Source organism: Rhinopithecus roxellana, chromosome 11 (assembly GCF_007565055.1).
Source record: "Rhinopithecus roxellana isolate Shanxi Qingling chromosome 11, ASM756505v1, whole genome shotgun sequence".
In the NCBI taxonomy this organism is placed as follows: Eukaryota; Metazoa; Chordata; class Mammalia; order Primates; family Cercopithecidae; genus Rhinopithecus; species Rhinopithecus roxellana.
The window spans coordinates 45,768,429-45,793,794 of NC_044559.1; the positions used below are offsets into that span (position 1 = coordinate 45,768,429).

Below are 25,366 nucleotides of genomic sequence, written 5' to 3' on the forward strand. Positions count from 1 at the left end.
CTGAATTTCCTCTCAAGGTAGCTGGCATTATGCAAATGTACGCCAACATATTCATATGTACTTCCCACAGGTGAAAGTTTCAGGCGCAATTATTCCTGGGAATGTGCCTGGGAGAGGCAGCATCATAGCATCATGTCATGCCTTCTCCTGTCTAAAGTGGACATATATTTCCATGAGAATAGTGCAGGGGGTCTCCTGGTAACCAGTCCCCAAAGCCAGGGCCATTCCCTCTCCTGCCACCACACTCCTTAACCCCCTTTCTTCCCAATAAGGGCAGAGAAGTAAGGCTGGATTTGAGTCATTAGAGTTGGAAAGGATATTAGATATAGAGCAGCCTCCATGGTAAGCTGAAGAAAAGCATTTTTCAACTCCCTGCCCATGGTTGGGAGCCAAGATCCTTGTGTCCAGCCTTGCCCTGGGCAGGGCTCTCAGGTAATGGCAGTGTCCCCACTGCCCTCCCAGTGCCACCCACATCGTGAGGCAGGTGGAGGCCAGCTCCTCTGAGCTTAGCTGTGCCCGAAGACCTCTCACACGCCAGCTCTGCTCCTGCCCATGACATGGAAGGAAACACACGCAGACCTTTGACAGCCACAGGCACCTCCTGATCCTCTCGACTCTCCCTGCATGTCACATGACTCCTACTGCCCAGGCCTCAGAAAGGACTAAGTGGGGAATAAGGAAGCCGAGTTTGTCTCCCACACGTGACTGCCTTTGCTCATGTTCTTGGGAAGACTACAGGCCTTCTAGAGGGCACCCGCCTAGTCAGTGTTCCTCAAGCATAAAGGCATTGGGAAAGTCCTGCCACTTCACAAATTACCAATGGTCCCCACTCCTAGTAACTTCTTACAGCCAGGAAGCTGGCCCCAGGTTTTTATAGTGGTGACTAGCTGAAGACTCTCCCCACCCTCATACCATTAGAGAGAACTATCTTTATACAAGAGTTGGCATTGTAGTTAGATGGTATGGAACTGGCAGTCCCAGAACAACCTAGAAAAAGACAGGAAAAAAATGGATGGGTTTTAAAATGACCATACAATGGGTGTTTTCCATATGAGCAGTTAAAGGACTTTATGTTTGGTGTTGGTTCATGATTTCCTTATAAAGGTGAGGCTCAAATTATTATTTGCTCTCAGTCTATTTTGAGTATCTTGTGCTATTGGCACTGGCAAGGCTCTGGGGCAGGCACACATCTGGGACAGCCTCACCCTTGGCCCTTCTAGTGTGGACAGTCTCATTTATACGTGGAGATGCACATGTAAATCAAGAATCCTGCTCTACTGGAAGTGCACTTTTACCTCCAAATTGTCCCCTTTTATAGGAACTGTACCTTCACTTTCATACTTCTAGGAGCAGGATTTTGTGTCACGTGACACCACCACATTATCACCACTAACCCCAGTCACAGGGGACTGCTTCTCAAATGGAATCAATGGTTCCCTTTCTTGGGAATTTTCGACTTTAGACCAAGGGAGTTTCCAGGAGCTGACATAGTAAATCATAAAGCTTAGGGCAGAGAGCAGCTAAGACTCTGCCCAGTTCCTAACAGGCCATGAACTGGTACCCATCATGGCCTGGGGGTTGGGGACCCCTGCATTAATGTATATACACATTTACATAAATGGACAGATAGAGAGAAATGCGGTTATCACTTAGGAGGGCTGAAGGAGCAAATGAAGTTTCTGTTTCTGATTTATTTTAGAGTTGGGACTTGGGGATTGTGTAAAAGAGTCCACAGGGACAGAAACTGAAGAATGAAGAGATGGTGTAGACCCTAAGACTCTACGATCTCTAGGGCCTCTGGGGAATAGCATTAAGAGTTGGTTCTGAAGAGGACAAGGAGGAAAGGCTTCTGCTTCACTTAATTTCACAGGGATGTGTTCACACAACCTGGTATTTGCTTAACTCCTACTCCTTTACACTGTACATGGCAATTTTGCATAAACATCTCATTTGTACCTTTAAATAACCCCAGGATACAAGAGGGCAGACACTCTACCCTAAATTTACAGATGAGAAAAAGACAAGTGACTTGCCAAAGCCACATGGCCACCCAGCTGTTTTGTCGTATGTAAAGTGAGGTTTTGAACTTGGGCCTTCCGCCTGCAGTGTTGAAACTGTTACGTGGCATGCTCTGCCAGCACAGCTGCGCTGGACTCCCGAGTCTGGTGCTCCTGCTGTTACCTACCATGGCTCTTCCTGGCTCCGGCCCATCTCAGAGGCGATCTGGTGATGTCTCCTAATACCTGAGGGTCATTATCTGCTTCTCACACCCATTAAAACTGTTCTTTCTAGGATGCTCTGCAGCTCGGGGCCCATGTGGTGCAGAGCTCAGGTAGGAGTCACTCACACGATGATCATTATGTTGTAGCATTTACTCTACACTAGTCACTTTTCTAAGGGGCATGGGCATGCATGTGTTAACTAATTTATCTTAATAACTCTGTGAACCAGTTGCTTTGATTATCCTCATATTCAGATAAATGAAGTGAAGCAATGAGAGTCCTAATTTGCTGAATAATACCCCACTAGTGACTGATGGGGCCAGGCTTGGAGCCCTGGCAGCCTGGCCCAAGAGCCTGCGCCTTTTCGTGTAGTCTTCTCAATATGGGGACCATCTATCCCAGTCTGCCCAGGGTGGTATCTGTTTCCACCTTTAATCATTAACAGCATTCATGCCCCTGTCCTGTGAGGTTCACAGGGAGATGGTCCGTTTGTCTGAATTCATCACAAAATAAACAGGGTCTATTAAGTTAAACTGCTGTTTTGTTTTGTTTTGTTAGTAGGGAGGGGCCACTCCTAAGCCACAGCCATCTTTCCGCCTGGACTGTTGCACTCAAAAACATATCAGCTTAAATGATAAGCCATATAGTTACCAGGCCCACAAGAGCCTAAAGGGCTTCAGGAGCCAAAAGTACTTCCATTCTGGGCCCTTTAAAACCTCTCCCAGATTTTGTTTTCATTTTCTGTAACATTATTTACTTTACTGTTTCCAGGATCCTCACACACTGGCCCTAGAAAGTTGCTTTGGCATGTTTGTCTTTCCTTCCCTCATCTGAGTCTAGTAGTAACTTTTGTGTAGCCTTTAAACAGATAATAGTGTAACCTTCATTAACTTAAAAACCTAGCTAGGCTGTGGCCTCCTGGCAGTCAGTGCTAGAATATTTGCTCGACTCTCTGGGCTGTTTGGGCAGTGCCAGTCCTACCTGCAGGTGTCAGGCGCTGCGGCAGAGCTATGGGGGGGCCACGCGTGAGGGCCGTCGGCAGCCTGCCTCCTCCCATTCTCCTCTTAGTACATGTAAATGTTATGAGCACATGTAAATGTTATATATAGTATAGTAAATGTTACTATAACATTTAAAGATCATTTTGTAAGTTCCAAAGCCAAATCTTGAGTTTCCAAATGATTGACAAACAAGCGCATATACTTCTCTAGTATTCTTAGAAACTGGGCTTTTAGTGTGGTAAATCTTATTCCAGAAGGTCTTGATGAATTGGTTTAGGAATCCTCTGGTAAAAGATCTGCACCATCACAACAGATGACACCATTGTAGAATCTTTTTTTTTTTTTTTTTTGAACCAGGGCCTTGCTCTGTCGCCCTGTCTGAAGTACAGCAGCACAATCATAGCTCACTGCAACCTTGAACCCTGGACTCAGGTGATCCTCCTGACTCAGCTTCCCAAGTAGCTAGGACTACAGGCGTATGCCACCACACCTGGCTCATTAAAAAAAAAATTTTTTTTTGTAGAGATGGGGTCTCATTATATTGCCCAGGTTGGTCTTGAGTTCTCGGCCCTCAAGCAGTCCTCCCACCTCAGCCTCCCAAAGTGTCAGGATTACAGGTGTTGAGCCACCATGCCCAGCCCTGCAGAATCTTTAATTCCTCTTTTTGCCAGCGCCATCCCTGGCCTCTGCAGCCTTTGACTTTCTTTTCTTTCCTTTTCTTTTTTTTTGAGATAAAGTTTTGCTCTTGTTGCCCAGGCTGGAGTGCAGTGGTACAATCTCAGCTCACCGCAACCTCCACCTCCTGAGTTCAAGTGATTCTCCTGCCTCAGCCTCCCAAGTAGCTGGGATTACAAGCATGCGCCACCATGCCCGGCTAATTTTGTTTTTAGTAGGGATGAATTTTCACCATGTTGGTCAGGCTGGTCTTGAACTCCTGACCTCAGGTGATCCACCTACCCTCGGCCTCCCAAAATGCTGGGATTATAGAGGCATGAGCCACCGCGCCCAGCAGCTTTATTTTCTTCCTGCATTTTCCCTTGTTTTCATGAGGCACTGCCTTATCGAACACGCCATGCCTGTTTGTGTTTGGGTTCACTTTTCTTTTCATAATCCAAAGAATCACAGATCATACCAGTCATCTGGCCACTATGACAATGAGTTCTGCCTCCGAATGCAAAGATGACATCTGCTGTAGTCTGGTCCCTTTGGGCTAGTTTTTCTCCAAACTCCTATCTAGGTACCACTGCCTTCCCAGGGTAACAGCAGTCTCAGGCCATCTGTTTCCACTGAAGTGGTCAGCTGGTTCTGAGGCCTCCTACCCCAATAGACAGTGACTGTGTCATTCAGGATGGAGGTCAATTGTTAGGCAGCCAAGGAAGAAAAAGAAAACTGATTTTTAAAAAAGAGGTCCAGATCAGGGGAATTCAATTAACAGCCTGTAGCCTAGTTGTGCCAAATTCATTTTCACATGGTTCATGCATGCTGAAAAGGGTAACAAGTTTGCTGGATTTGCGTATTTCAATTATAAGTTGAATTAAATGCAGCAGCTGCAAGCATCTTTTTCTTTTTTTGCTTCCAAAACAATGAATCAGAGTTAATCCACAGTTATATTTTCCCCAAGCACAGCAGAAAAGTTATGTGTGTATTGTCAGGAGACAAAAATAAATTGTTACCCTAACCCTTTTGTCCCCCAGTTATCAGCTTTAAGCCTCATGGAATGAGCAGCACCAAGGGTGACCATTGAGAGAACACAGTGAGATAGTCTGCTTTTAAAAATCCTTGACATCACCAAGCCTGCCTTTTCTTCTCCTTGCATTTCTAGTTCACCAAACATCTACTAACCTGAGCAAGAAGATGCCTAGAAATCAACAGGTGGTGATTCCTGGGTATATGAGATGAACAGTGGGACTGGAAGAGCAATTTTCAAAAATGAAACCTATCTTGTTGGGGCTTAGGACACACCACCTCAAAATATGACTGAAGGAGACTAGAATATGCCACTCCAGAATATACTTCTCTGGCATATTTTGAGCTGGTTATTCTGAGAAACTGCAGATATAGGAGTAGCTCTGAAAAGTTGTCACTTAGTAAAAGAAATCTACATCTACAAAGGAAATTTACATTAGTCTAAGTGTGGTGGCTTGCACCTGTGGTCCCAGTTATTTGGGAAGCTGTGGTGGGAGGATCACTTGAGCCTGGGAGGTAGAGGTTGCAGTGAGCTATGATCATGCCACTGTACTTCAGTCTGAGTGGCAGAGCAAGACCCTGTGTCAAAAAAAAAAAAAAAAAAGAAAAAGAAAAAAAAGGAAAATCCAAGCTGCTGAGAATTCTTCTTTCTGCTGATACTTACGCTTCCATACTCCACATTCCCCCACTCCTTAAGCCCAGTACCCCTGTGCTCTAGTGTCCAACAGCAGACACATTTCTAGTGTCAGAACAGATATTTCCTAGAGGTTTGTGGGGTTTTAAAAATTACCTTCAGAGAATGTTTACCTCTAGTGGGAAAATGCTTCAGTCCAAACCAACGCCCCCTCCATACTTGTGTGTACTGCCGAGCATCATGTGAACTTAGGACAGGGAATGGGCAGGAGGAGAGAAGGGGAATCTCAGCCCACATGCCTGGCTGACACGGGAGCATAAGGCTACCTGGTCTGTTCATGAAGTCACAGTGGCCTAGGCCCGCAATGTCTATCCTCTTCATAAAAAGCACCATGCTTGTTAGGTTGGCTTCTTGCATTTCTGCTGGCTTAAGTGGCGTCATGTCTTTGGAGGCAAATTCTTCAGTGTACAGGCAGAAAAATTTTCCTAAAAGACACGAAGAAAAATGGCTTTAATATTTCTGGGTTGCCTGCATACCAGAATTGACAACATTTAGTATTTGTGCCCACAGCACTACCTGAAGAAGATGAGCCAAGAATCTGCTTGCGTATCTCTGCCTGGCTTTGGCTGATGGGCTGCATGACAAGCGAGTTTGCTCTTATTCTCGGGTTGTACACCTTTAAATGGAAAGACAGCATCATTAGCGTCAGATAAGTCATGATTTAGTGGGCTCACTGATCCTGAAGAGAATATGCTGTTCACAGTACTTTACTCCATGAAATGCACCACTACAGACTCATTTTCTTGGTACAATATTTATTATTGTTTCACTTGCCTTGAGATGGAAACTGCAAGTGCTTTGATAAATGGATTTAAAGGTCGTCTGCTTTCATTGTGGCTTCAATAACTATGGGACCTCTGTGTCATTGCCAAAATACTAGCACTGTCACTTCTCAAAGCACTGTACTGGTGAATGATAACACATCTTCATATGCCACACAGAGAAAGGGTTCTCATTTGATAGTGCCATGTTTCTTTATAGTTTTGTTCAAATCAACCAGGATCTTGGTGGTCTCACCTTTACAACACATACTGAGAGTTCCAGTCATAACAGCTAATACAGAAACTGCATATGGCACTAACAATGATTTTCCTTACAGGTGGTTCACGAGGGCGAGTGACAGCCCTGGTTTCTCTGAAGGCTGGACTAATTCAATCAAGATCAACTCTAAGTGATTTCCAGGGAACCTTCATGACTGTTGGAATTGCTCTGTCATAATAAGGCAGGGATATTTAGGAGGCTCATAGTCTCCTGGAGGGATAAAACATCTCAGCACCTAGTAACGGTAAATTAGTCAATATTTGTTAGTTTCCTTTCAGATGTCAAATGCTATGATTTTCCGAAGTCTTAGTGTCAGAGTTTGAAATACCTTGTTTTCCTTTTTTTTCTAATTTTTACTTTAAAAGTAATAGAAAATATTTTGTAATGATTAGGATGAAAATTTTATCATGTCAATTATAAGCCAAAAATTGCTAAAATTAAAGTCAGTATACTTGAAACAATTTCTAGTAAGTTTTCTGGGGTAAGATACTAATTACTTTGATAAAGGGGCCATTAAAATATCCAGTAAAATGTTCATAAGAAAAGATTAGTTTAAGAGTCAAACAGTTTGCTTTGCTAGTACCTTAGCTAAAGAAAAAATACCATTAAAGATAACTATCACCTTTATGCTCTAGTAGTTGAGTCTTTCCTCAAAAGTTTCTCCTTTGGCAGCTCAATCAATTTAATTCATTTCCAAACTTCCAACATGCTAATGAAAGACAGTAATATGTGATCAAGACTTTTGTTACTGGCTGCAATAATTCTTCTTTGCACTCATGACCAAATTCAAAGAATCCCCAGGTCACATAGTTCATCCTCACTTCCTGATCAGTAAAATGGTAGGAAACTGAGAAACTGGTGCTTGACAATTATTAGCAGTCTGTTTCACCTACTCAATAATAATTACCTTTCTTCTTTCCACACCTACATCGATAACAAATTTGACTGAGTTACTCCAGATCAAAGACTCTCCAGAGCTAGTAGTTAACACCACTCTTCTTTGATAAACTGGGCATTTTTTTTCTGTTTCATCGAGTGGCTTGAACAATGAACATTTCTCTTTTGGATACAAAGGAACAACCACCAGTTCTCCAAGATCTGGGTTTAGGTTAGATCCTTGATAGACAATTTCATAGACTTTCTCAATATCCTAAAGAAAAAAAAAAAAACCCATGAAAATAAAATACAATGCAAACAACTTCACTATGAAAAAAATGTCTGAATTACATAAAATTTTAGGCAATACTACATAACAGATACAGGGAAAGAAATGCCTGTGTTGCTGCCTACATGTATCTTTAAATAAGGAAAGATGCACCTAAATGAGAAAACATCTTTTGGGAAGTTAAATAGAATTTGTATTTTTTTCCCATTTAATTTCGTTAGATTTCACTAAAAATCTAAGTAAAACAGATGACTTCCCACAACTGCCATAGTTTTTCCAGCTCAATTCCATTCTCCAGGTCTCTAGCTTGTGTCTCTTTCCTTTCCGTACCCTTTGTAGAATGGGATTGAATTAACTCAAGGGTTTTGTAGGAAGACAGAGCCATCTAGAAGAATAGCAAGGTATCACAGGTCGCTGAGAACTAGGTGAGCTGTGCTTGTTTCCTGATCTGCTAACCGGCTCCCAGGAAGCTGGGCAGAGGCCACTCCATGGGGTCCCACATCAGCTGGTACATAGGTACAGTCCCTTGCTTGCAATTCCCTTTTCCACATAATTACTTGGGGCAGATTTTTTTTACCAAGCAAACAGCATGGCTGTTGATCCTAACGAGTGAAAACTTGCCAATTGGAATAATGAGAACAAAATGATTTCTGCATTCTTATAATTCTGATTACTTCACTTTACCCCTCATATTAAGGAAGGATTGTTTAGAAACTAAAAGGAAGGCCAGGTGTGGTGGCTTACGCCTATAATCTCAGCCCTTTGGGAGGCTGAGTTGGGTGGATCATTAAGTCAAGATATCAAGACTATCCTGGCCAAGATGGTGAAACCCCGTCTCTACTAAAAATATAAAAGTTAGCTGGATGTGGTGGCATGCACCTGTAGTCCCAGCTACTCTGGAGGCTGAGGCAGGAGAATCACTTGAACCCGGGAAACAGATGCTGCAGCAAGCCGAGATCGTGCCACTGCACTCCAGCCTGGCGACAGAATGAGACTCCATCTCAAAAATAAATAAATTAATAAAAAAGAAATTAAAAGGAAAAGAATGAGTACTTGAGCTGAGCTGCATCCCCTGAACCTGGCTGCTGGTTGGCCTTAGGAGGACATGCATTCATTCCTCCCAGATGAGTCCATCAAGCAGGCTTCTCACTGGTGCAACTTAACAGCTAACCTGGATTTGGAAGATTTGATTCCAGTAGCCCATTCATGAGTAATTTCCCATCAAAATAAACTTTTTTTTTTGAGATGGAGTCTCGCTCTGTCGCCCAGGCTGGAGTGCAGTGGCCGGATCTCAGCTCACTGCAAGCTCCGCCTCCCGGGTTTACGCCATTCTCCTGCCTCAGCCTCCCAAGTAGCTGGGACTACAGGCACCCGCCACCACGCCCGGCTAGTTTTTTGTATTTTTTTAGTAGAGACGGGGTTTCACTGTGTTAGCCAGGATGGTCTCGATCTCCTGACCTCGTGATCTGCCCGTCTCGGCCTCCCAAAGTGCTGGGATTACAGGCTTGAGCCACCGCGCCTGGCCCAAGATAAACTTTTTATTGCATTGAAATGTTTACTTTTATTCTCTTAGAATGTGGAAAAAATAATTATGGCCACTAATTCTTTATTTGGTTCTGGTTGCTAAAACTTTTTAGTCGTAGGCGAATTCTTCGACTAATGCTGCTTCTAATGCTCTCTCACTGAGCTATTTTGGCTGCCTTGTAAGTGGGTTCTAATGTTGAATTTTGTTCCAAATGGCAATAAAAAAGAATTTTTAAAATCTTCAGAAGGGAAAAAGCAGAGAAAATAGAAATAGATATATAGTTTAGGCTCCTCAAGCACAGCTGATACAGGACTTTAAGGCCATAATCTGCAGAATTGGGGGCAGAAAAGCTTTAAAAAATATGCACCTGGTACTTCAGACATTTTGTTTATTCATTTTCTTGATTCTTACTCAATGTATGTGGTTTATTTACCTATGCATAACTTTCCTATAACTACCTGCACAGTTATGGGGAACAGCAACACCCACTGAAGGATGATACCTAGCAGACATCTAGCTCGCCAAAAATGAAAGAAGATCCGCAACTGCATAGAACATTTCCCAGGAAAACCTCCAACCTAAAAACACCTTTGTGATAGTTTATTACTGCACAATAATCTGGCTACATATTATCGTAAATCTCAATGTATGTTTTCTATTTCATATCTTGTTTTCCGGTTAAAAGACAACTAGGTGATAGGAAACAACACGCTAAACATTCAGGGCTGTAAGTCTCAATTAAGTACCAAGACAGAGGGCAGCCTGTGAATTACAGAGATTAATTCACAGCAGGTGTGGTGCTAAGCAAGCGGTTGGAGAAAATGTGACACACCTAATGTAAATGCATTGCTGTTTCACCAAAATGAGAATATTTCTGTAATTTAAAATATATTTCTTAATATAAAAAATGATACGGCTGGGTGCAGTGGCTCATGCCTATAATCCCAGCACTTTGGGAGGCCAAAACAGGAGAAGTGCTTGAGGCCAGGAGTTCAAGACCAGCCTGGGCAACATAGTGAAATCGCCCCCCCATCTCTACCAAAAAAAAAAAAAAACAACAACAAAAACTAGCTGGGCATACCGGCACACACCTGTAATCCCAGCTACTTGGGAGGCTGAGGAGATAGATAGCATGAGCCCAGGAGTTCAAGGTTACACTGAGCCAAGATCACACCACTGCACTCCAGCCTAGGCAACATAGTGAGGTCCTGTCTCTAAATAAATAAATACAAATTTTAAATGACAATTAGTACATTTATATTAGACTGGTTGAGTTTGTTTTCACATGATATTTAGGTGTGATGGTAGGTTTTAAAGCTTTATATAGAAATCAAGAAAGCATCAAATAGCATGGGGATCAATAGCTTGTTAGCAGTGATTTCAGAGCAAGACAAATCTTTCCCAGAGACAAATCCCAGCCCACAAGAGATGAATATCTTAATGATGGATCCTGACAAAAGTAATGAAAAAGAAAAGTCCATCAGGATACTGAATGGTGTTCTGCTTGTTAGGCAGATAGGGTAAGGAAAACCAGGTAACACCTGTGGAATCCAAGGCTGAAGCAGGAGAAAAAAACCTGGTGCCCAGGTAAAGCCTGCTGAAGCCAGCACAATGTCAGTGGCTGGCTTGCTGTCCCACCCACAGGGGAGGTCAGCTGCTGAGCCCCCTGGACAATGAGGAGCTCACCTTTAGAGGGTCCAGTGCTCTGCCTGGGTCACAGAGGCTCAGAATTATAAAATCCTCTGGTATTTGATGGCACTCTCACTTTAACACTGCAAAACTGATGGTTTCTTAATAGAAATGCCTTTCCAGCCTGCCTTCAGAGGAGATTACATTTCTTTCCAAGTCCTGTGGCATTTACAGTTTCTACTACCAGCCTGGATAATGATGCATCTTCTAAAGTTGACAGTTCAGAAGTCACTCTACTATTAATTATAGTTTATATTAAACTTATAAGAATCATGTACCCTAAGACCATCTGCACCTCAGTTGTGTTATGAGCTTTATTTTCCAAGATCCAAAATCCATTTCCAAATCCATTTTGGAATTTTTGCTTACCCTGACTTGAAGGATTACACCCATCCTATCAGTCTTAATTGCACTTTTTTTTTTCTTGCAGAAATGTATGTCCTGTTTTTTTTTTTAATTTTTCATTTTTTTTTTTTCTAGAGGCAGGGTCTTGCTTTGTCACCCAGGCTGGAGTGTAGTGATGCAATCATAGCTCACTGCAGCCACAAACTCCTTAGTTCAAGCAATCCTCCTGCCTCAGCTTCCTGAGTAGCTGGGACTACAGGCCTGAGCCACCATGCCTGGCTAATTTTTAAATTTTTTTGTTGAGATAGGGTCCTGCTATGTTGTCAAGGCTGGTCTCAACCTCCTGGCCTCACGTGATCCTCCCACCTCAGCCTCCCAAAGTGCTGGGATTACAGGCGTGAACCACAGTGTCCGGCCTACGTCCTGTTTTTCACCTGGCAATTCTGACTCTCAAATGTATTAGATTTGCCATTCTTCCCTTCCTTAGGCTTTATCTGGTTATACTGAGAAGCTCTAATTGTTCTCATAAATCCTGTGTCTCCGTATTTTATTATTTTCCTCAGGACTTTCTTGAATATCTTGAATCATGCAGGATGAGGAGATGATAACAGAATAAATCACTGTAATAGGCAGATTTGCTATTCAAGAGAATGCATATCATCTACATGCAAAAAATGATAAATATGCAGTTACATTGAGGTTCTAGAAACAGATAAAATTTAAGAAAACTAAAGTTCCCAAAGCCAGAAGGAGCTGTCATCCTTTATGCTTTGAGTATAAAATAGAATAAATACTTCTGAAAGTGTTTCTGAAAGCATGTGGATGTTCAAGAAAAGGCTCTGACAGACAGCTGAGCCACTTATCTGTTCAGCTGTGGCTCAGCCTACATCAAATAATTTCCTTTTTGGTTTCTGTTTAATGAGTAGAACCACTACATATTTGGGTCATGGTCTAAAAACTCATGCTTCTCCTCTCTGTGGGAGAAGATAGGGAGAAAAGGCCAGGCAATTAGTCTCCATGAAGAGAGGTCTAATTCTGGAGATCCTGGAGGCTTTTAGATTCAGCCAACAGAGTAGTGGGGAAAGAAATAGGGCCAGTGTAGCTGCAATTAAAAAAAATGCAACCCCAAATGGTACCTTGGCTGTATAAAAGCAGTAACAGAATGGAAACGATGCTTGATTGCACATTTCCTGTCATTCTTTTAAAGAGATGTTTTAAAGAAACCCGAGTTAAAGTTTTTTCTTATCTTTTAAGACTGCAGCCCCAGTCTTAGGGAGATGACCTTCTTGGGTGGGCTATAAATGATATTTTCTGCCCATACTCCACTATCACAGGACTGCTTGTGGGAAATGTTGTATTACTTAACTCTATGGTGAGTGCTTAGGTAATATTCCTGATCTCCAACAAACACACCTGCTCATAGGGAGGCAGCGGAGAGTGTCAGGGGAGTCGGCATGCACCTACTGTACCAAGAGACGACAACTCACAGCAAGCATATGTAAGAGTCAGTTTTGCCTTTGGGGCAGCCCACTCTCTGGCCTGAGCCTGCTGGAGGGACGCTGGCTCTGGAGATCATGTCTAGAGACTCCTCACCCGTATTTTGTTTTCAGAACTGCATGTGATTTTTAGAAACACTTCCTGTTCTCCTTTCAGCACAGGTTTTATTTAATTAGGTGTGATGAAACCAAATATTTAAACAGTTAATTAGCAAACTGAAACCTGTATGTTATTAAACGCTTCCCAAATGAAATACCTTATTACTCTGTAAGGTTAGAATATCACTCACTTACTTGTTCACAGGCCAGAAAGACTACAATGTCACCTTTCTCACCCGAGCGGTGAATTTCAAAGATAAGGCGTAAAATAGACTCAAAGGAATCCTTTTGAGCCTCACTAAGGTACACAACCTCCACAGGGTGTTTATTTTTCACTTCTATGAGAGGCAAGTTTCCATAATAAGAATTGAGTTTGCTGATCAGGTGAGGTGAGGAGTTAATTATGAGCTTCAGTTCCGGTCTTGCTAGTAAAACATCTTTAAGAAGTCCAAGTAACACATCAGTTGCAATGCTTCTTTCGTGAATATCATCTAAGATGATGACCCCATAGCTACCCAAAAAAGGATTGGACATCATTTCTCTTTGCAACATATCATCAGTACAATACCTATAAAGAAGAAACATTAAAATTAGAATATTCTTATGCTAAGTCATGCAAAAAACTTCCTAACAAGAAAAAATGCCTTTCCTATATTCATTTCTCTAAATCAGTAATTCTAAATTTTTACTGGGCTGTAGAAGTTGATACAATCTACAGAATTATCACACAAAAAATACAGACAAAATTTATACCCAGTTTGTGTATGTTCCTGGACCGCCCCCTACAAAGACCATTCTGAACCCTAGGTTAAAGGCCTCTTACTAAATGTTTATTACAAATATTAATAAAAGCCTGCATCTAACTTTTGTTCCAAGCTTTATACATAAAAAGTAGTATCATAAAACACTCTGGTCAATTTTTCCTCTCTCATTCATCAATGAAAGAATTTTGAGTAAAATTATAGACTTTTCAAGGAAAGGATACAAGAATAACCATCCTGGCTCAGGCTCATGGTTCAGCTAGTCCACTGTTTGGACAGACATTATTATTGGTGGTTCATTGTGGGAGATGGTATCATTAAGGTGTCATCCAAATAATAAGCAAACAGAAGAATCTAAAAAGCAACCACCTATTTAAGGGCAGCATGAAAACTGGCTACAATTCCTGGAGTGGGCAGGGGTCATTAGTGATTTTAATGAACTTTTCCCATAGTTCTTGGGATGATTTTTTAAAACTAAACCACCTATTAGTCACTAAGCTTAATGAAAATAACTTTCTGATACTCTTTACATATTTACCTGTATTACTGCTTGAAGAAACCAATCCCATATGTTTTTTACCCATTTAAGGTATTTACTTTTATTTATTCTTGTACATGGCAATTCTGAGATTGCTATCTGTAGACAGGCCTGCCTGCAAGGTTAGCCCTTGGCTAGCATTTGGGAACTTTGATTTAGGGAGGGTTCTCACCATTCCTAGAATTGATAAAGAGTAGTCTGCTGTGCTGAACCATTTGTACAGGCAATATGGTTTATGCTGCACATGTGCTTTCCTTCTGGGAGTCTGGAATTTTGAAACATAGTAGGCAGAGGGTGCCTCTACAGCCAGCCCTCAATAAAAACCCTGGGCACTGAGCCTGAGTTTCCCTGGTAGGGCACCATTTCACAAGCTGTGAATGAAGTGCACTGTTTGTGACTCCACTGGGCGAGAGCTCAGGAGCTTGTGCCTGGGTTCCTGTAACCTTCGTCCCATCCACCATTTCCCTTTGCTGATGTTGCTTTGTATCTTTTCACTGCAATAAACCTTAGTTATAAGTAAATGATATGCTGAGTCCCATGAATCTTTCTAGCAAATAACTGAACCTGGGGGTAGTCTTGGGGATCTTGACACAGTCCTCAATTAACCTCTTTCGAGGGGAAAAAAAAAAAAAAGGAAGGAAACAAACATCTATTAAGCTAGTGCGAGCCAGACATTAAGCTGGTGCATACATTTCTCATTTAATCTTCAGAATAAACCTTCAAAGTAGATACTGCTATCCCTTTACTATGACTCATTTATAAATGAGAAAATTGAAGTTCAGAAAAATTCAGTACCCTATCCAAGGTCACAAAGCCAGGGATACAGTCAAGATTTAAACCTGGATATCTGTTCTATCTGATGTCACTGTCAAATTATAAAGATTGCTTCCTTGGCCTTGTAGTTTTGGTGATAAAGTCCATGTTCTTTGTCTCTGTATCTTTATGAGATCAAAGTGCATGCTCTCTGCCTTTCTTTTCATACACGTTCTCATCCTGTGTCTTATCAAATGAGCAGTGATAAATTGATTCCTTTCTTCAAACTTAAAAAAGAAAGCATCTTGAATACTGCAGTATTATACTTTGTGCAAGATGCCAACAGATGCATTGAAATCTAGTTTTCAGGTCATCTTTTGCTGAGGTTAATTAGTATATTAATACCAAGTTACTACTGCTTCTCATGTCAAAACAAATTATTTTAATTTATGGTACTTCATTAACGTTAAAATTAAATCTGTTTCCTTTTCAGCAAAACTGACCTAAGCACTGATCTTATAGGAAGTAATGCTGCCCCATAAGATTGAGGAGGTATATGTGTTATATAAATACATCTAGGCTTAATTAAAAAAAAGAGAAGGTGGTAACTTATTAAAAACTCCAGCAGACTCATCCAGCAGGGCCTAGCCTTCCAGATGATTATACAGGGGAATTGTGAAGGCTCATTCCTAAAGCTTACTATATAAACCTACATTTTTCTGCAGTCCCACCTACTTAGGAGGCTGAGGTGGGAGATCACTTGAGCCCAGGAGGAGTCCCACATTACAGTGAACTATGATCCCACAACTGCATCCCAGTCTGCGTGATGTGAGCAAGACTCCAACTCAAAACAAAACAAAACAAAAATACTTTTTTTCTATATAACACAAAGATATATTTCTGAACTTTATGGTTTTGAGATATTATGTATATGATGCTTTAAAAAGTGCTGTTAACTAATAAGTATGTAAAAAAATAGATATACTACCAAGGTTTCAGGAAATGCAGTTTATATCTTTAAGGCTAAATTTCTAAAAGCTAAGACTATAATAAAATAGTTAAAAGTTTTATTAATATTTATATTTTATAAAATTATTTAATTGAGTTTAACCTTAACGAAAATTTGAGAACTTTCCAGTTCCAAAAACAGAAAATATCACCATTTGACACTATGAGTCACTTCTATGAGATATCTTGATATGTAGTTCCTAAAGACTATTTTAGGTACGTAATATTCAGTTATTCACTGTTTCAAAAAGGCCAGAGAAAAGCTTAAAGACGAACAAAGTTGTTATATATAGCATCCAAAAAATAGTAGTAGCCTTAAAGATCGTTTATAAATTGCCTATGATGTGTTTGATATACACTAAGGGGTTACTAAAGAAATGAAAAACACAGTATGAAATATAGACTACTGCCTTCTATAATCAGTGATCAATGTTAAATCGTCTGATTTAAATAGCTGTTCAGTCTGAGCTTATTCAAAATTATGGCTAGCATACCTCTTCAGGAAAATCAATCTTGTTCTAATCATAATTATAAAAATATAAGTATAATTATAATTATAAACATAGCTGCCACATACATACACCATGCATCAGTTACATAAATTAAATAGTCCTCACAACAACCCTCAGAGCAAGTATATTAATCATCCACATTTTTCAGATGAGGCGACTTAAAAGCTCAAAGAGGTTAGGTGACTTCTATAAGATTACAAGTGAGTAAATGGTGGAGACACTCATTTTACAGCCATGTTGCCTCCTCTCCAGAGCACAGAATACCAGGAAGAAAACTGGTATTGCTTTATTTTATCATAGGGCCATAGCTCTGGCCTCTTTCCTGTGACTCAAACCCTGTTTACAACAATGCATCTGAGTGTCTTCTGACTCTGCACTGGTTCTGGGGGCATGTCACAGTGGAAAAGAAAGTACAGTGTTCAGAAACAAGAGTAACTGTAAAGTGAAGATATAAAAGCAACGAAGAATAAGGCAGCCCAGCAACGGCAGAAAGAAACAGAACGTGCAAAGCCTGTCAAAGCAGGCAGCTACTCTCTACCTGTCTCCATGGGTGCCTCTGTACTTCAACCCAGCACACCTGAAGCAGCTGTGCCTGTTAAGAAAGGAACGCTATACACAGACTGAAACTAATACATACTTTAATATATAGTATTCCTTTGGGTGTCAGAATTGAATGCTTGGGTTTTTCACCATAAAACAATCCTAAGTCCAACATATGATAGATGTTTAAAAGGTGAGGCGTGTCTCACAGCGTTATTAGATTTCCCCACCATTATTTATCTTTGTGGCTTTCCATATTAAGAAATATCTGAGGCTGGGTGCGGTGGCTCATGCCTGTAATCCCAGCACTTTGGGAGGCCGAGGCCGGCAAATTGCCTGAGCTCAGGAGTTTGAGACTAGCCCGGGCAACATGGAGAAACCCCATCTCTACTAAAAATACAAAAAGTTAGCCAAGTGTGGTGGTGCGTGCCTGTAGTCCCAGCTACTCAGGAGGCTGAGGCACGAGAATCACTTGAATTCGGAAGATGGAGGTTGAAGTGAGCTGAGATCGCGCCACTTCACTCCAGCCTGGGCGACGGAGTGGGACTCTGTCTCAAAAAAAAAAAAAAAAATTCTGATTTCATATTATGGTAAAGCTGTTATATTTCATTTTAAAAATGACTACATTAAAGAGTCCTTTTAAAGGGTTTTCAAAGTCTAGATGGTATTAAAGATACAATATTAACTTTAGAACCTAGTCAGAGCCATCATTTAATTAAAAAAAAAATTCAAAGGGCTACTTTAAAATGTCAAACCAACCAACCACGAATCTGCTTAGGGATCCTTAACCCTTTCAGGGTCCTATATCTTGTCCTGTGCAGCTCTTTTAGTTTGTGAGCTCCTAAGAACCAGAGAGGTTTTTATGTTTCTTTTGTACCACTCGTGTACCATTTACACAATAAGCAATTTATAAATACATAGTAATTTAATGACTCAGGGACATAATTGTTATACTAGCAGAAGGTAATATATCTTCAAGAAGTTCAAGTCAGAGTGCTGATGGTCTAAAGACTTTCCCCTATGATTTGACACTAGCCTGAAGACTGTCTTCTATTTTTGAAGATAAATATTTCAGGGAAAGTAGCTTAGTACAAACCAAATGAGCCCAATGGGCTTTCCTTTTTTTCTGGGACAGGGTCTCACTCTGTCACACAGGCTACAGTGCAGTGGCGCGATCACAGCTCACTGCAGCCTTGATTTCCTGGATTCAAGTGATCTTCCCGCTTCAGTCTCCTGAGTAGCTGGGACTATAGGCATGCACCATCACGCTCATTAATTTTTGTATTTTTTGTAGAGATGAGAGCTCACTGTGTTGCCCAGTCCGGTGTCAAACTCCAGGGCTCAAGCAATCCTCATGCCTTGGCCTTCCAAAGTGATGAGATTACAGGCATTAGCCACCATGCCCGGCCCCATGGGCTTTCTGAATGGAGAAAAGAACTGCACCAGAGTGCAGTGCTAGCTGGGACAGGGCAAAATCCCTTCCACTATCCAATTTACTGAACATCCTCCTGGGGATGAGCACGAGACTTCAGGGATATGAGTATGTGAAAAACCATCCCTGCCCTGTTACACTAAAGCAGAGCTTCCCAAATGGTGTGCCATGGCACACTGGTATGCCACACAAAGGGGTTACAGAGGTGCACAAATAATGACCCCGAGATACTTATCTACTTGGCTCTTGGAGTGGTCAGGCAATGCCTGGGGCAGCTGCAGCCCGTGGGATGGTCATCTCTGGCTGCAGGCAGCTGTGCCCATTTCCTTGAAGTACTACATGGATACTATCACTTTCTATGAGGGCTGTAATATAAAAGTGCTTGAGAAGCACTAGCCCAGAGCAGTGATTTTCCAATTTCTTTCTCCTTTTTTTTTCTTCTTTCAAGCTCTTGGAAATCCTTATTCAAAGGAAATCTCATAATGAAGCTAAGCACAAAAAAGATACCACAACTTGCAGTAGCCACAAAGAAGGCTCCTTGGAACATAGAAGCTTCTGAAAAGTACAGTTTGAGAAACACTGATCGAAGTCATGATGGAGGCGGACACCATGTTTTCCAGAGGCCCCACAGAGGGTTTTCTAATGTATATTACTGGAGGGGCAGGGAAGCCTTCCTCGAGCAGGTGACCGCTACACTGGATACTGAGTGACTAGGAGGAACTAGCCAGGCCCAGAAGAGGCCCGGACATGCTGAGCACAGGGAGGGGCAGGTGTACAGGCACAGGGTGTGGAAGCACGGGGCACACAGCATGCTCCAGGTGTCCATGTGGCTTGCACACAGGCAATGATGTGGCCCCTGCATGAGGCATAGCTCCAGAAGCACACGCTTGAAGGTTCTGAGGGGCCAAGCAAGTTGCTAACTTTTTCCTGGGGATAATGGGAGTCATGGGATACGTTTAGACAAGGAATCCCTGATGATGCCAGTGTGGGAAAGCAACGATTGCTTGCTGGCTGTGACAAGAGAGACCAGTTGCTACTGCACAGAATAGATGCTTAACAGGTAGAATGCTAGAATAATGCTGTTTCCGAATTGTAGAACCTAAGCCAACCATCACCAGCAGGGAGCAGACTGAACCCCGCAAACCAACCTCAGGATTGTTTCATTGGTACAGCAGTTCTCGAAAGGGATCACATAGCCAACTTCATGACCAATGTTAACATCCATTTCATCTGCCACCCGCAGGGCGAGTTGGACCACAGCCTGCTTGTGGACCTGTGTGCATAGCACGCCCCCGTGCTGGTAGTGGATGGAAAGACAATATTCAGCACACCACTGAGGAACCTGCAACAGGAAAAAATGAGACAGGATCAGCTTCTGCTGAATATAAAAAATGAGACAGCTCTGTCTTACAGCAGGGTTCATCTTGTAAGAGATTTTCTTTCATCAGTAAATCAGCAGTGGGTTGTATTACATCTTATTTAGTGAAACTCTGAACAATATGGATTATGCACAGAGTTACTGCTAGGAAATAAAGTTAAGAATAAACAGCAGTTAACAGGGACTGTGAAAGTTTTGACTCCCAGACAAAAAAAAGGCAGATAAAAATCAAGGGCAAAATGAGAAAAATAAAAACTTTCAACCTCAACTGTGTTTCTGAAAAGACTAATGTATTTAGAGATTATTATTTTCTTTTTGGTTAGAAGAAAGGCTTCTGAAAATATGGCTTCTGTTATCAGCTATTGTGTTTCAAGCAATGTAAATTATAGATAGTATGTAGATAAAAAATAATGGCTCAAAATTAAAGCATTTACATTTAAATCCAAATGATCATTCACAAATATCCAGATAAGCCTACTTAACATTTCTCTGATAATAAAAGCTAAAATATTCTGGTAATGTACCATCTAAATATAATTAAATAAATAAACCCATAAACCCAGTGAGACAGTCAACCAACCCATCTAGATTTGGAACGAGTCAATTCCAAGCAAAGCTAGTCTACAGCCATTTTATTTTAAAAATCCTTTTCTTTCTAAAATATATTATGGACCAAGTGATGTTTATCACATTCATCTGTACAAGAATTATTACAGTAGAATGTACTGAGTTCATTTGTATGCTACAATCTTAAGGCATTATCAGTAAATTATGCATTGTTACATATGCATTTTAAAAATAAATTATTCCAAGAGTGTTTTTAATTGATCTAAGGTATTTAAACGTTGTAAAATTTCTAATTATCTTGAGGTCTGCTATTTACAAGATTCATTATGAAATTCTTAGATCTGAATCCTCACTGTAATTTGAAAACTAAACATGACTCACCAGAAATACAAGTAACTCCAAAATGAACGACTGCTGGAGACTGCAAATTCTTAAGGACTGAAAGGCAAATGCACTTCCTGCATTTTCAGATAGGTGGCAGCCTTGTCAACAGGTTGAAAGTTACCAGTAATTATTTACTCGACGCTTACTTTGTTCTATTAAAGATGAAAGTTTAAGATCCTGCGCTCAGGAAACATGGAATCAAGGCAAGACCCAGGAGTAACCAGGCACCTAAGGGACTGGCTGGCCATTAATTTGTTCCACGTAAACCACAACTTTTCTAAGCTTTAGTTTTCTTACCTGTAAAATGAATGGACTGAATGAATGAGAACTATCCTTCAAGTCTGAACTGCTGTGTCGTTTTCTCCACAAGGCTTGCCGCGACCCCCTAGGTATCTAGATCCACAGTGTGCTTCCCACTGTGGCAGCCATCACCCTCCTGAGGTGACCTGTTTGTTCCTAGTTCCCCACTACCTAACGTCCCCTCAAATGAGCTCTAAAAGCAGAGACCGATCTGTGTTGGTCACCAAATTATCCTACTACTCAGTAAATATTTGCTGAATGAATAGATTAATTTCTTATACTTTCTAGAAATAATTTAAAATTCTGTGATTCTACATAGTCTAAGATTCTACATAGTCAAAGAATTTACATAAAACTTTGCCTCCTTTCTTTCTTAGCAAGTAATTTTTTATTCTTGACAACTCCTTACTTTTAAACTAACTGCCTTCATGTCAGGGTCCACTATCTAGAGTCCCTAGCCAAGACCTCAAACATCATGCATGTGAAAAGCTGTATTAAAACCACTTGTTTTTTAAAAAAATTTCTTTAGGCCAGGCGTGGTGGCTCATTCCTGTAATCTCAGCAATTTGGGAGGCCAAGGCAGGTGGATCACCTGAGGTCAGAAGTTCAAAACCAGCCTGGTCAACATGGGGAAGCCCTGTCTCTACTGAAAATATAAAAATTAGCTGGGTATGGTGGCGTACACCTGTAGTCCCAGCTACTCGGGAGGCTGAGGCAGGAGAATCACCTCAGACATGAAGGCCAACACCCTCATTTTACACATGAGGAAAGAAACTTAGAGGTGTGACTTGTCCAAGGTCATACTGCCAGTAAACAGCATGACCAGAACCAATCCCTATCTTCTAGTTTCTTGGCGAGTATAATTTCCACTACATCACAGTTGCTTCTAAGCATCTTTATACAAAGGTGGCAACTGAAGCCATGAGATTCTCAGGCAATCAGCATTTTAAATTACTCTTTCTAGGCCGGATGCGGTGGCTCATATCTGTAATCCCAGCACTTCGGGAGGCCGAGGCAGGTGGATCACTTAAGAGGTCAGGAGTTTGAGACCAACCTGGCCAATGTGATGAAACCCCATCTCTATTAAAAATATAAAAATTAGCCAGGTGGTGGGTGCCTGTAATCCCACCTACTAAGGAGGCTGAGGCAGGAAAATCACTTGAACCCGGGAGGCGGAGGTTGCAGTGAGCTGAGATCGCACCACTGCACTCCAGCCTGGGCAACAGAGCGAGACTCCATCTCAAAAAAATAAAAAATAAAAATAAATAAATAAATTACTCTTTCTAGCCTAATGGCAGTATCAGGGGGACAGTACTATGATGACAGTGGGCACTGCTTTACATAGCTAGAATTGTTGCTGAAATAATACTATCCAGTTTTATTAAAACATTTGGACATGTTCAGCCTGGTTATTACACAAGGTCCAGGACAGCTGCTTTCAAACTTTAAAATTCCACAGGATTCCAATGATCATGAGCCATGTTCTCAAGCTTCTGATTTGGGCCTTTTTTAAAAACTGCATTTAATTTATTTCTCTTTACTCATGTAAACACATTCTATAAGATTAGTTTATTACAGTATGTTGATAATGGTATGAACATTATACATTCCTCGAAGCACAACAAATATACCAATCCAACAGTCTTCATTTTCCTTTTCTGCCTTCCTCTACATTAGAGCAAACTATTTCACCTATGAGGCAAAGACATTAATTCAGAAACGGGAAAAGGCCTTCTAAATATCAGTTAAAATAACCAGGAGAAGACTGAACATATCCATATTGTGCTTAATGTAGGAATGTTTGCTTACGTGGCCAAGTTAACAGTTGAGTAGAAGTCACAACAAATTATAGTGCACCTACTCAATTATGGCTCTGACCACATAGGATGCAGCTCCCCTTCCAGCTACTGGGAGACAGTTAACGGTAAGCAATGCAAACACAAACTGAAAAGGTTATCTCTAGCCAGAAAAGAGAGAAACATGAAACCATCTGCCTTATTTGTTACAGTCATACAGTTTTACATGCCTTCTGAATCACTCTGGGCAAGCTAAGCAACATACTGAGGGTTGATTCCTTAACAAACTTGAATTACTGACTAAAAAATGTTATGATTTGGCCAATGTCAGTAATCTGAATATTTCACATTTCAAGGGATACTGAGATTGTACCTTTACAAAGAACTCTTGCCTTCTCTGCATTTATAGTAAATATTGTATCTATTATTGGTATTGACCTTTTTTGCCCCAATTCTGCTTCTCTTCTGGGTACTACTTAGTGACTTTTTCATTGTCCCAGTTGCATCTTTGTCTTCTCACCAATGAATTACATGCCTGTTAGAGGTTTTGTTTCTGCCCCATGGTTCCTCTTTGGAAGATATTCCCCCCAGTATTAAAAAACATTATTCTGGATGGACTAACTGCCAAGTTGGCACTATGGGAACTAGAAAAGCTTAAATAGTTGTACCTTTCTATGAATCATTTGGCTTTAACTTTTTTTCAGAGAAACACTGAATTCTGGGTCATTTTGTGACTGAGTACTTAGCAGAAGTTGCCCAGTATGGTGAAGAAACAGAAAACTGCTCCTCTAACACATAAAAAAAGCCTATTTTCACAGTAATTTATCTGGGAGTCTGGTGATGTGCAACCCTCCGATTTATACATTTGCTTTGGAAATGCTCCCTAAGTAGAATCAATACTTCACATCTTTTTATTCTGAACTCACCGAATACTTTTTTCACGCTTCTCAATCCATTTTCTAAATGCAGTTTTCTGTACTTCTGATGTGCCATTTGCATAAAGCCAGAGCAGTGGGGCCTGCCCTATGCTCTGTCCCAAAGCCCTGCTGGAACCAGGGCATGCAAGGTAAGCAATCAAGGCATAAGAATGTGCATCCCTGGCCTCTTATCGCCTGCCTGAAAGGAAATCACCAACACTCCGGCCAATCTGCTGCTATGACAGTAGGTAAGAGGAGTCCTCCGGGTAATCAAAATCTAATCTAAATCAAGGCTTTATCAGCCTAAGTTAGCAACTGCAGTTCTACAACTTGTACAAATTCAGACAGTGAAGCAAAGATGCTCCATTCCCGACTCTGGGCAGCACACAGAGGTTGGGCTGCTGGGTTCTGGGAGAGCTGGGGCCCGGGGTCTTTGGGGTGGGCTGCAGGGAGATCTCCTATAAGAATCTGCAACCAGATCCAGATCAGAATCAAGGGAGCAGCAGCAGCATCCCATATCCATGCATGGCCTCATCACTGCCACTGTGGCAAGAGGCCTCCTCATGAGCTATGCTAGTGTCGAACTTTGTCCTTTCCGTCTACTGCCAGTGATTGTTTCACCTCATCTAATGGATAACACAGTGAACTACAATTTAATATAGTTGAATGAGAATAGATGAAGTGAGAAAAAAAAGGACCTCCATGAGACACAAAGAAACTACTGTTCTGTTAGACACATACTAGTCCCAAAAGCCTCTAATCCCTTACTTTCGATCATCAGTTTGTCCATAAGGGCCTGAGTCCTCTTCTGCTTTCTTCTCTTAATGTCTCTAGGACCTCCAATCCTGCAGCTACTGCCAAGGTCCCAATCACTCCCTTTAATTTCAGTACCAGAAAAACAGAATCCACAAGTTGAAAGGAATCTAAAAGATGACTAATTCACCCAAATTCACACAAACTCATGGTTTTTAAGTTTGTAAGTTTTAATGGTTTCAACAACATTCTTGTAAAATGCCTATGCCTGAGTATGCCCCTAAGGCAGCCATCCCACCCAAAGTGAGCCAATATATCAGAATCCATTACTGAGGAGCGAGGCCCCTTCTAAATCAAATGTCACACATCTCTGGGTAACACAATTCACATATATCTTGGTTTTGAGTGAATACAGGTAGAATCTACCAGCAGAAAACGTGAACAAGTTTACCCAGTCAATAAAGGTACAGATGTTCTAAGCCATACAGCTTCTTAGTATCTAAGTTAATTCTTTGTTACATCATGCTTATTCACCTCACCGACCCATCCATTCATGGGAAATTTCAGGACAAAAGCTAGAGAAGGAGAAACAAGCAAAATAGACACTTCTAGAGATGTTTCTCTTTCAGGATCTTTCATAACTTGTCTGCAAAAAATATAATAGGAAAAGATTCTATAAACATATGGGAAATTGTCCTCTGTTTCTCTGGGGCAGTCATAAAATAGACTTCATAACTTCTGCACCGAAGACAGACGAAATCTTT

The 25,366-nt window shown here is 41.2% G+C and overlaps 2 protein-coding genes across 6 annotated transcripts in view; one reads left to right on the top strand and one right to left on the bottom strand.

Moving 5' to 3' along the window:
- BCCIP (BRCA2 and CDKN1A interacting protein) overlaps window positions 1-7,271 on the top strand; it is a 28,677-nt gene extending 21,406 nt beyond the window's left edge. For both annotated transcript variants that reach the window (XM_010357792.2, XM_010357795.2), the window contains exon 8: window positions 6,703-7,271. In XM_010357792.2, coding sequence (XP_010356094.1) covers window positions 6,703-6,821 — 119 coding nt within the window. In that variant the 3' untranslated portion in view covers window positions 6,822-7,271. The remainder of the gene's footprint in view (window positions 1-6,702) is intronic.
- The window catches only part of DHX32 (DEAH-box helicase 32 (putative)), a 63,209-nt gene that overhangs the window by 9,265 nt on the left and 28,578 nt on the right, over window positions 1-25,366 (bottom strand). For 3 of the 4 annotated variants that reach the window (XM_030940521.1, XM_030940523.1, XM_010357778.2), the window contains 5 exons: window positions 19,656-19,849; window positions 13,159-13,531; window positions 7,552-7,794; window positions 6,120-6,219; window positions 5,870-6,028 (listed from right to left, as the gene is read on the bottom strand). In XM_030940521.1, coding sequence (XP_030796381.1) covers window positions 5,870-6,028; window positions 6,120-6,219; window positions 7,552-7,794; window positions 13,159-13,531; window positions 19,656-19,849 — 1,069 coding nt within the window. The remainder of the gene's footprint in view (window positions 1-5,869; window positions 6,029-6,119; window positions 6,220-7,551; window positions 7,795-13,158; window positions 13,532-19,655; window positions 19,850-25,366) is intronic. The other variant, XM_030940522.1, reaches the window with a different exon arrangement.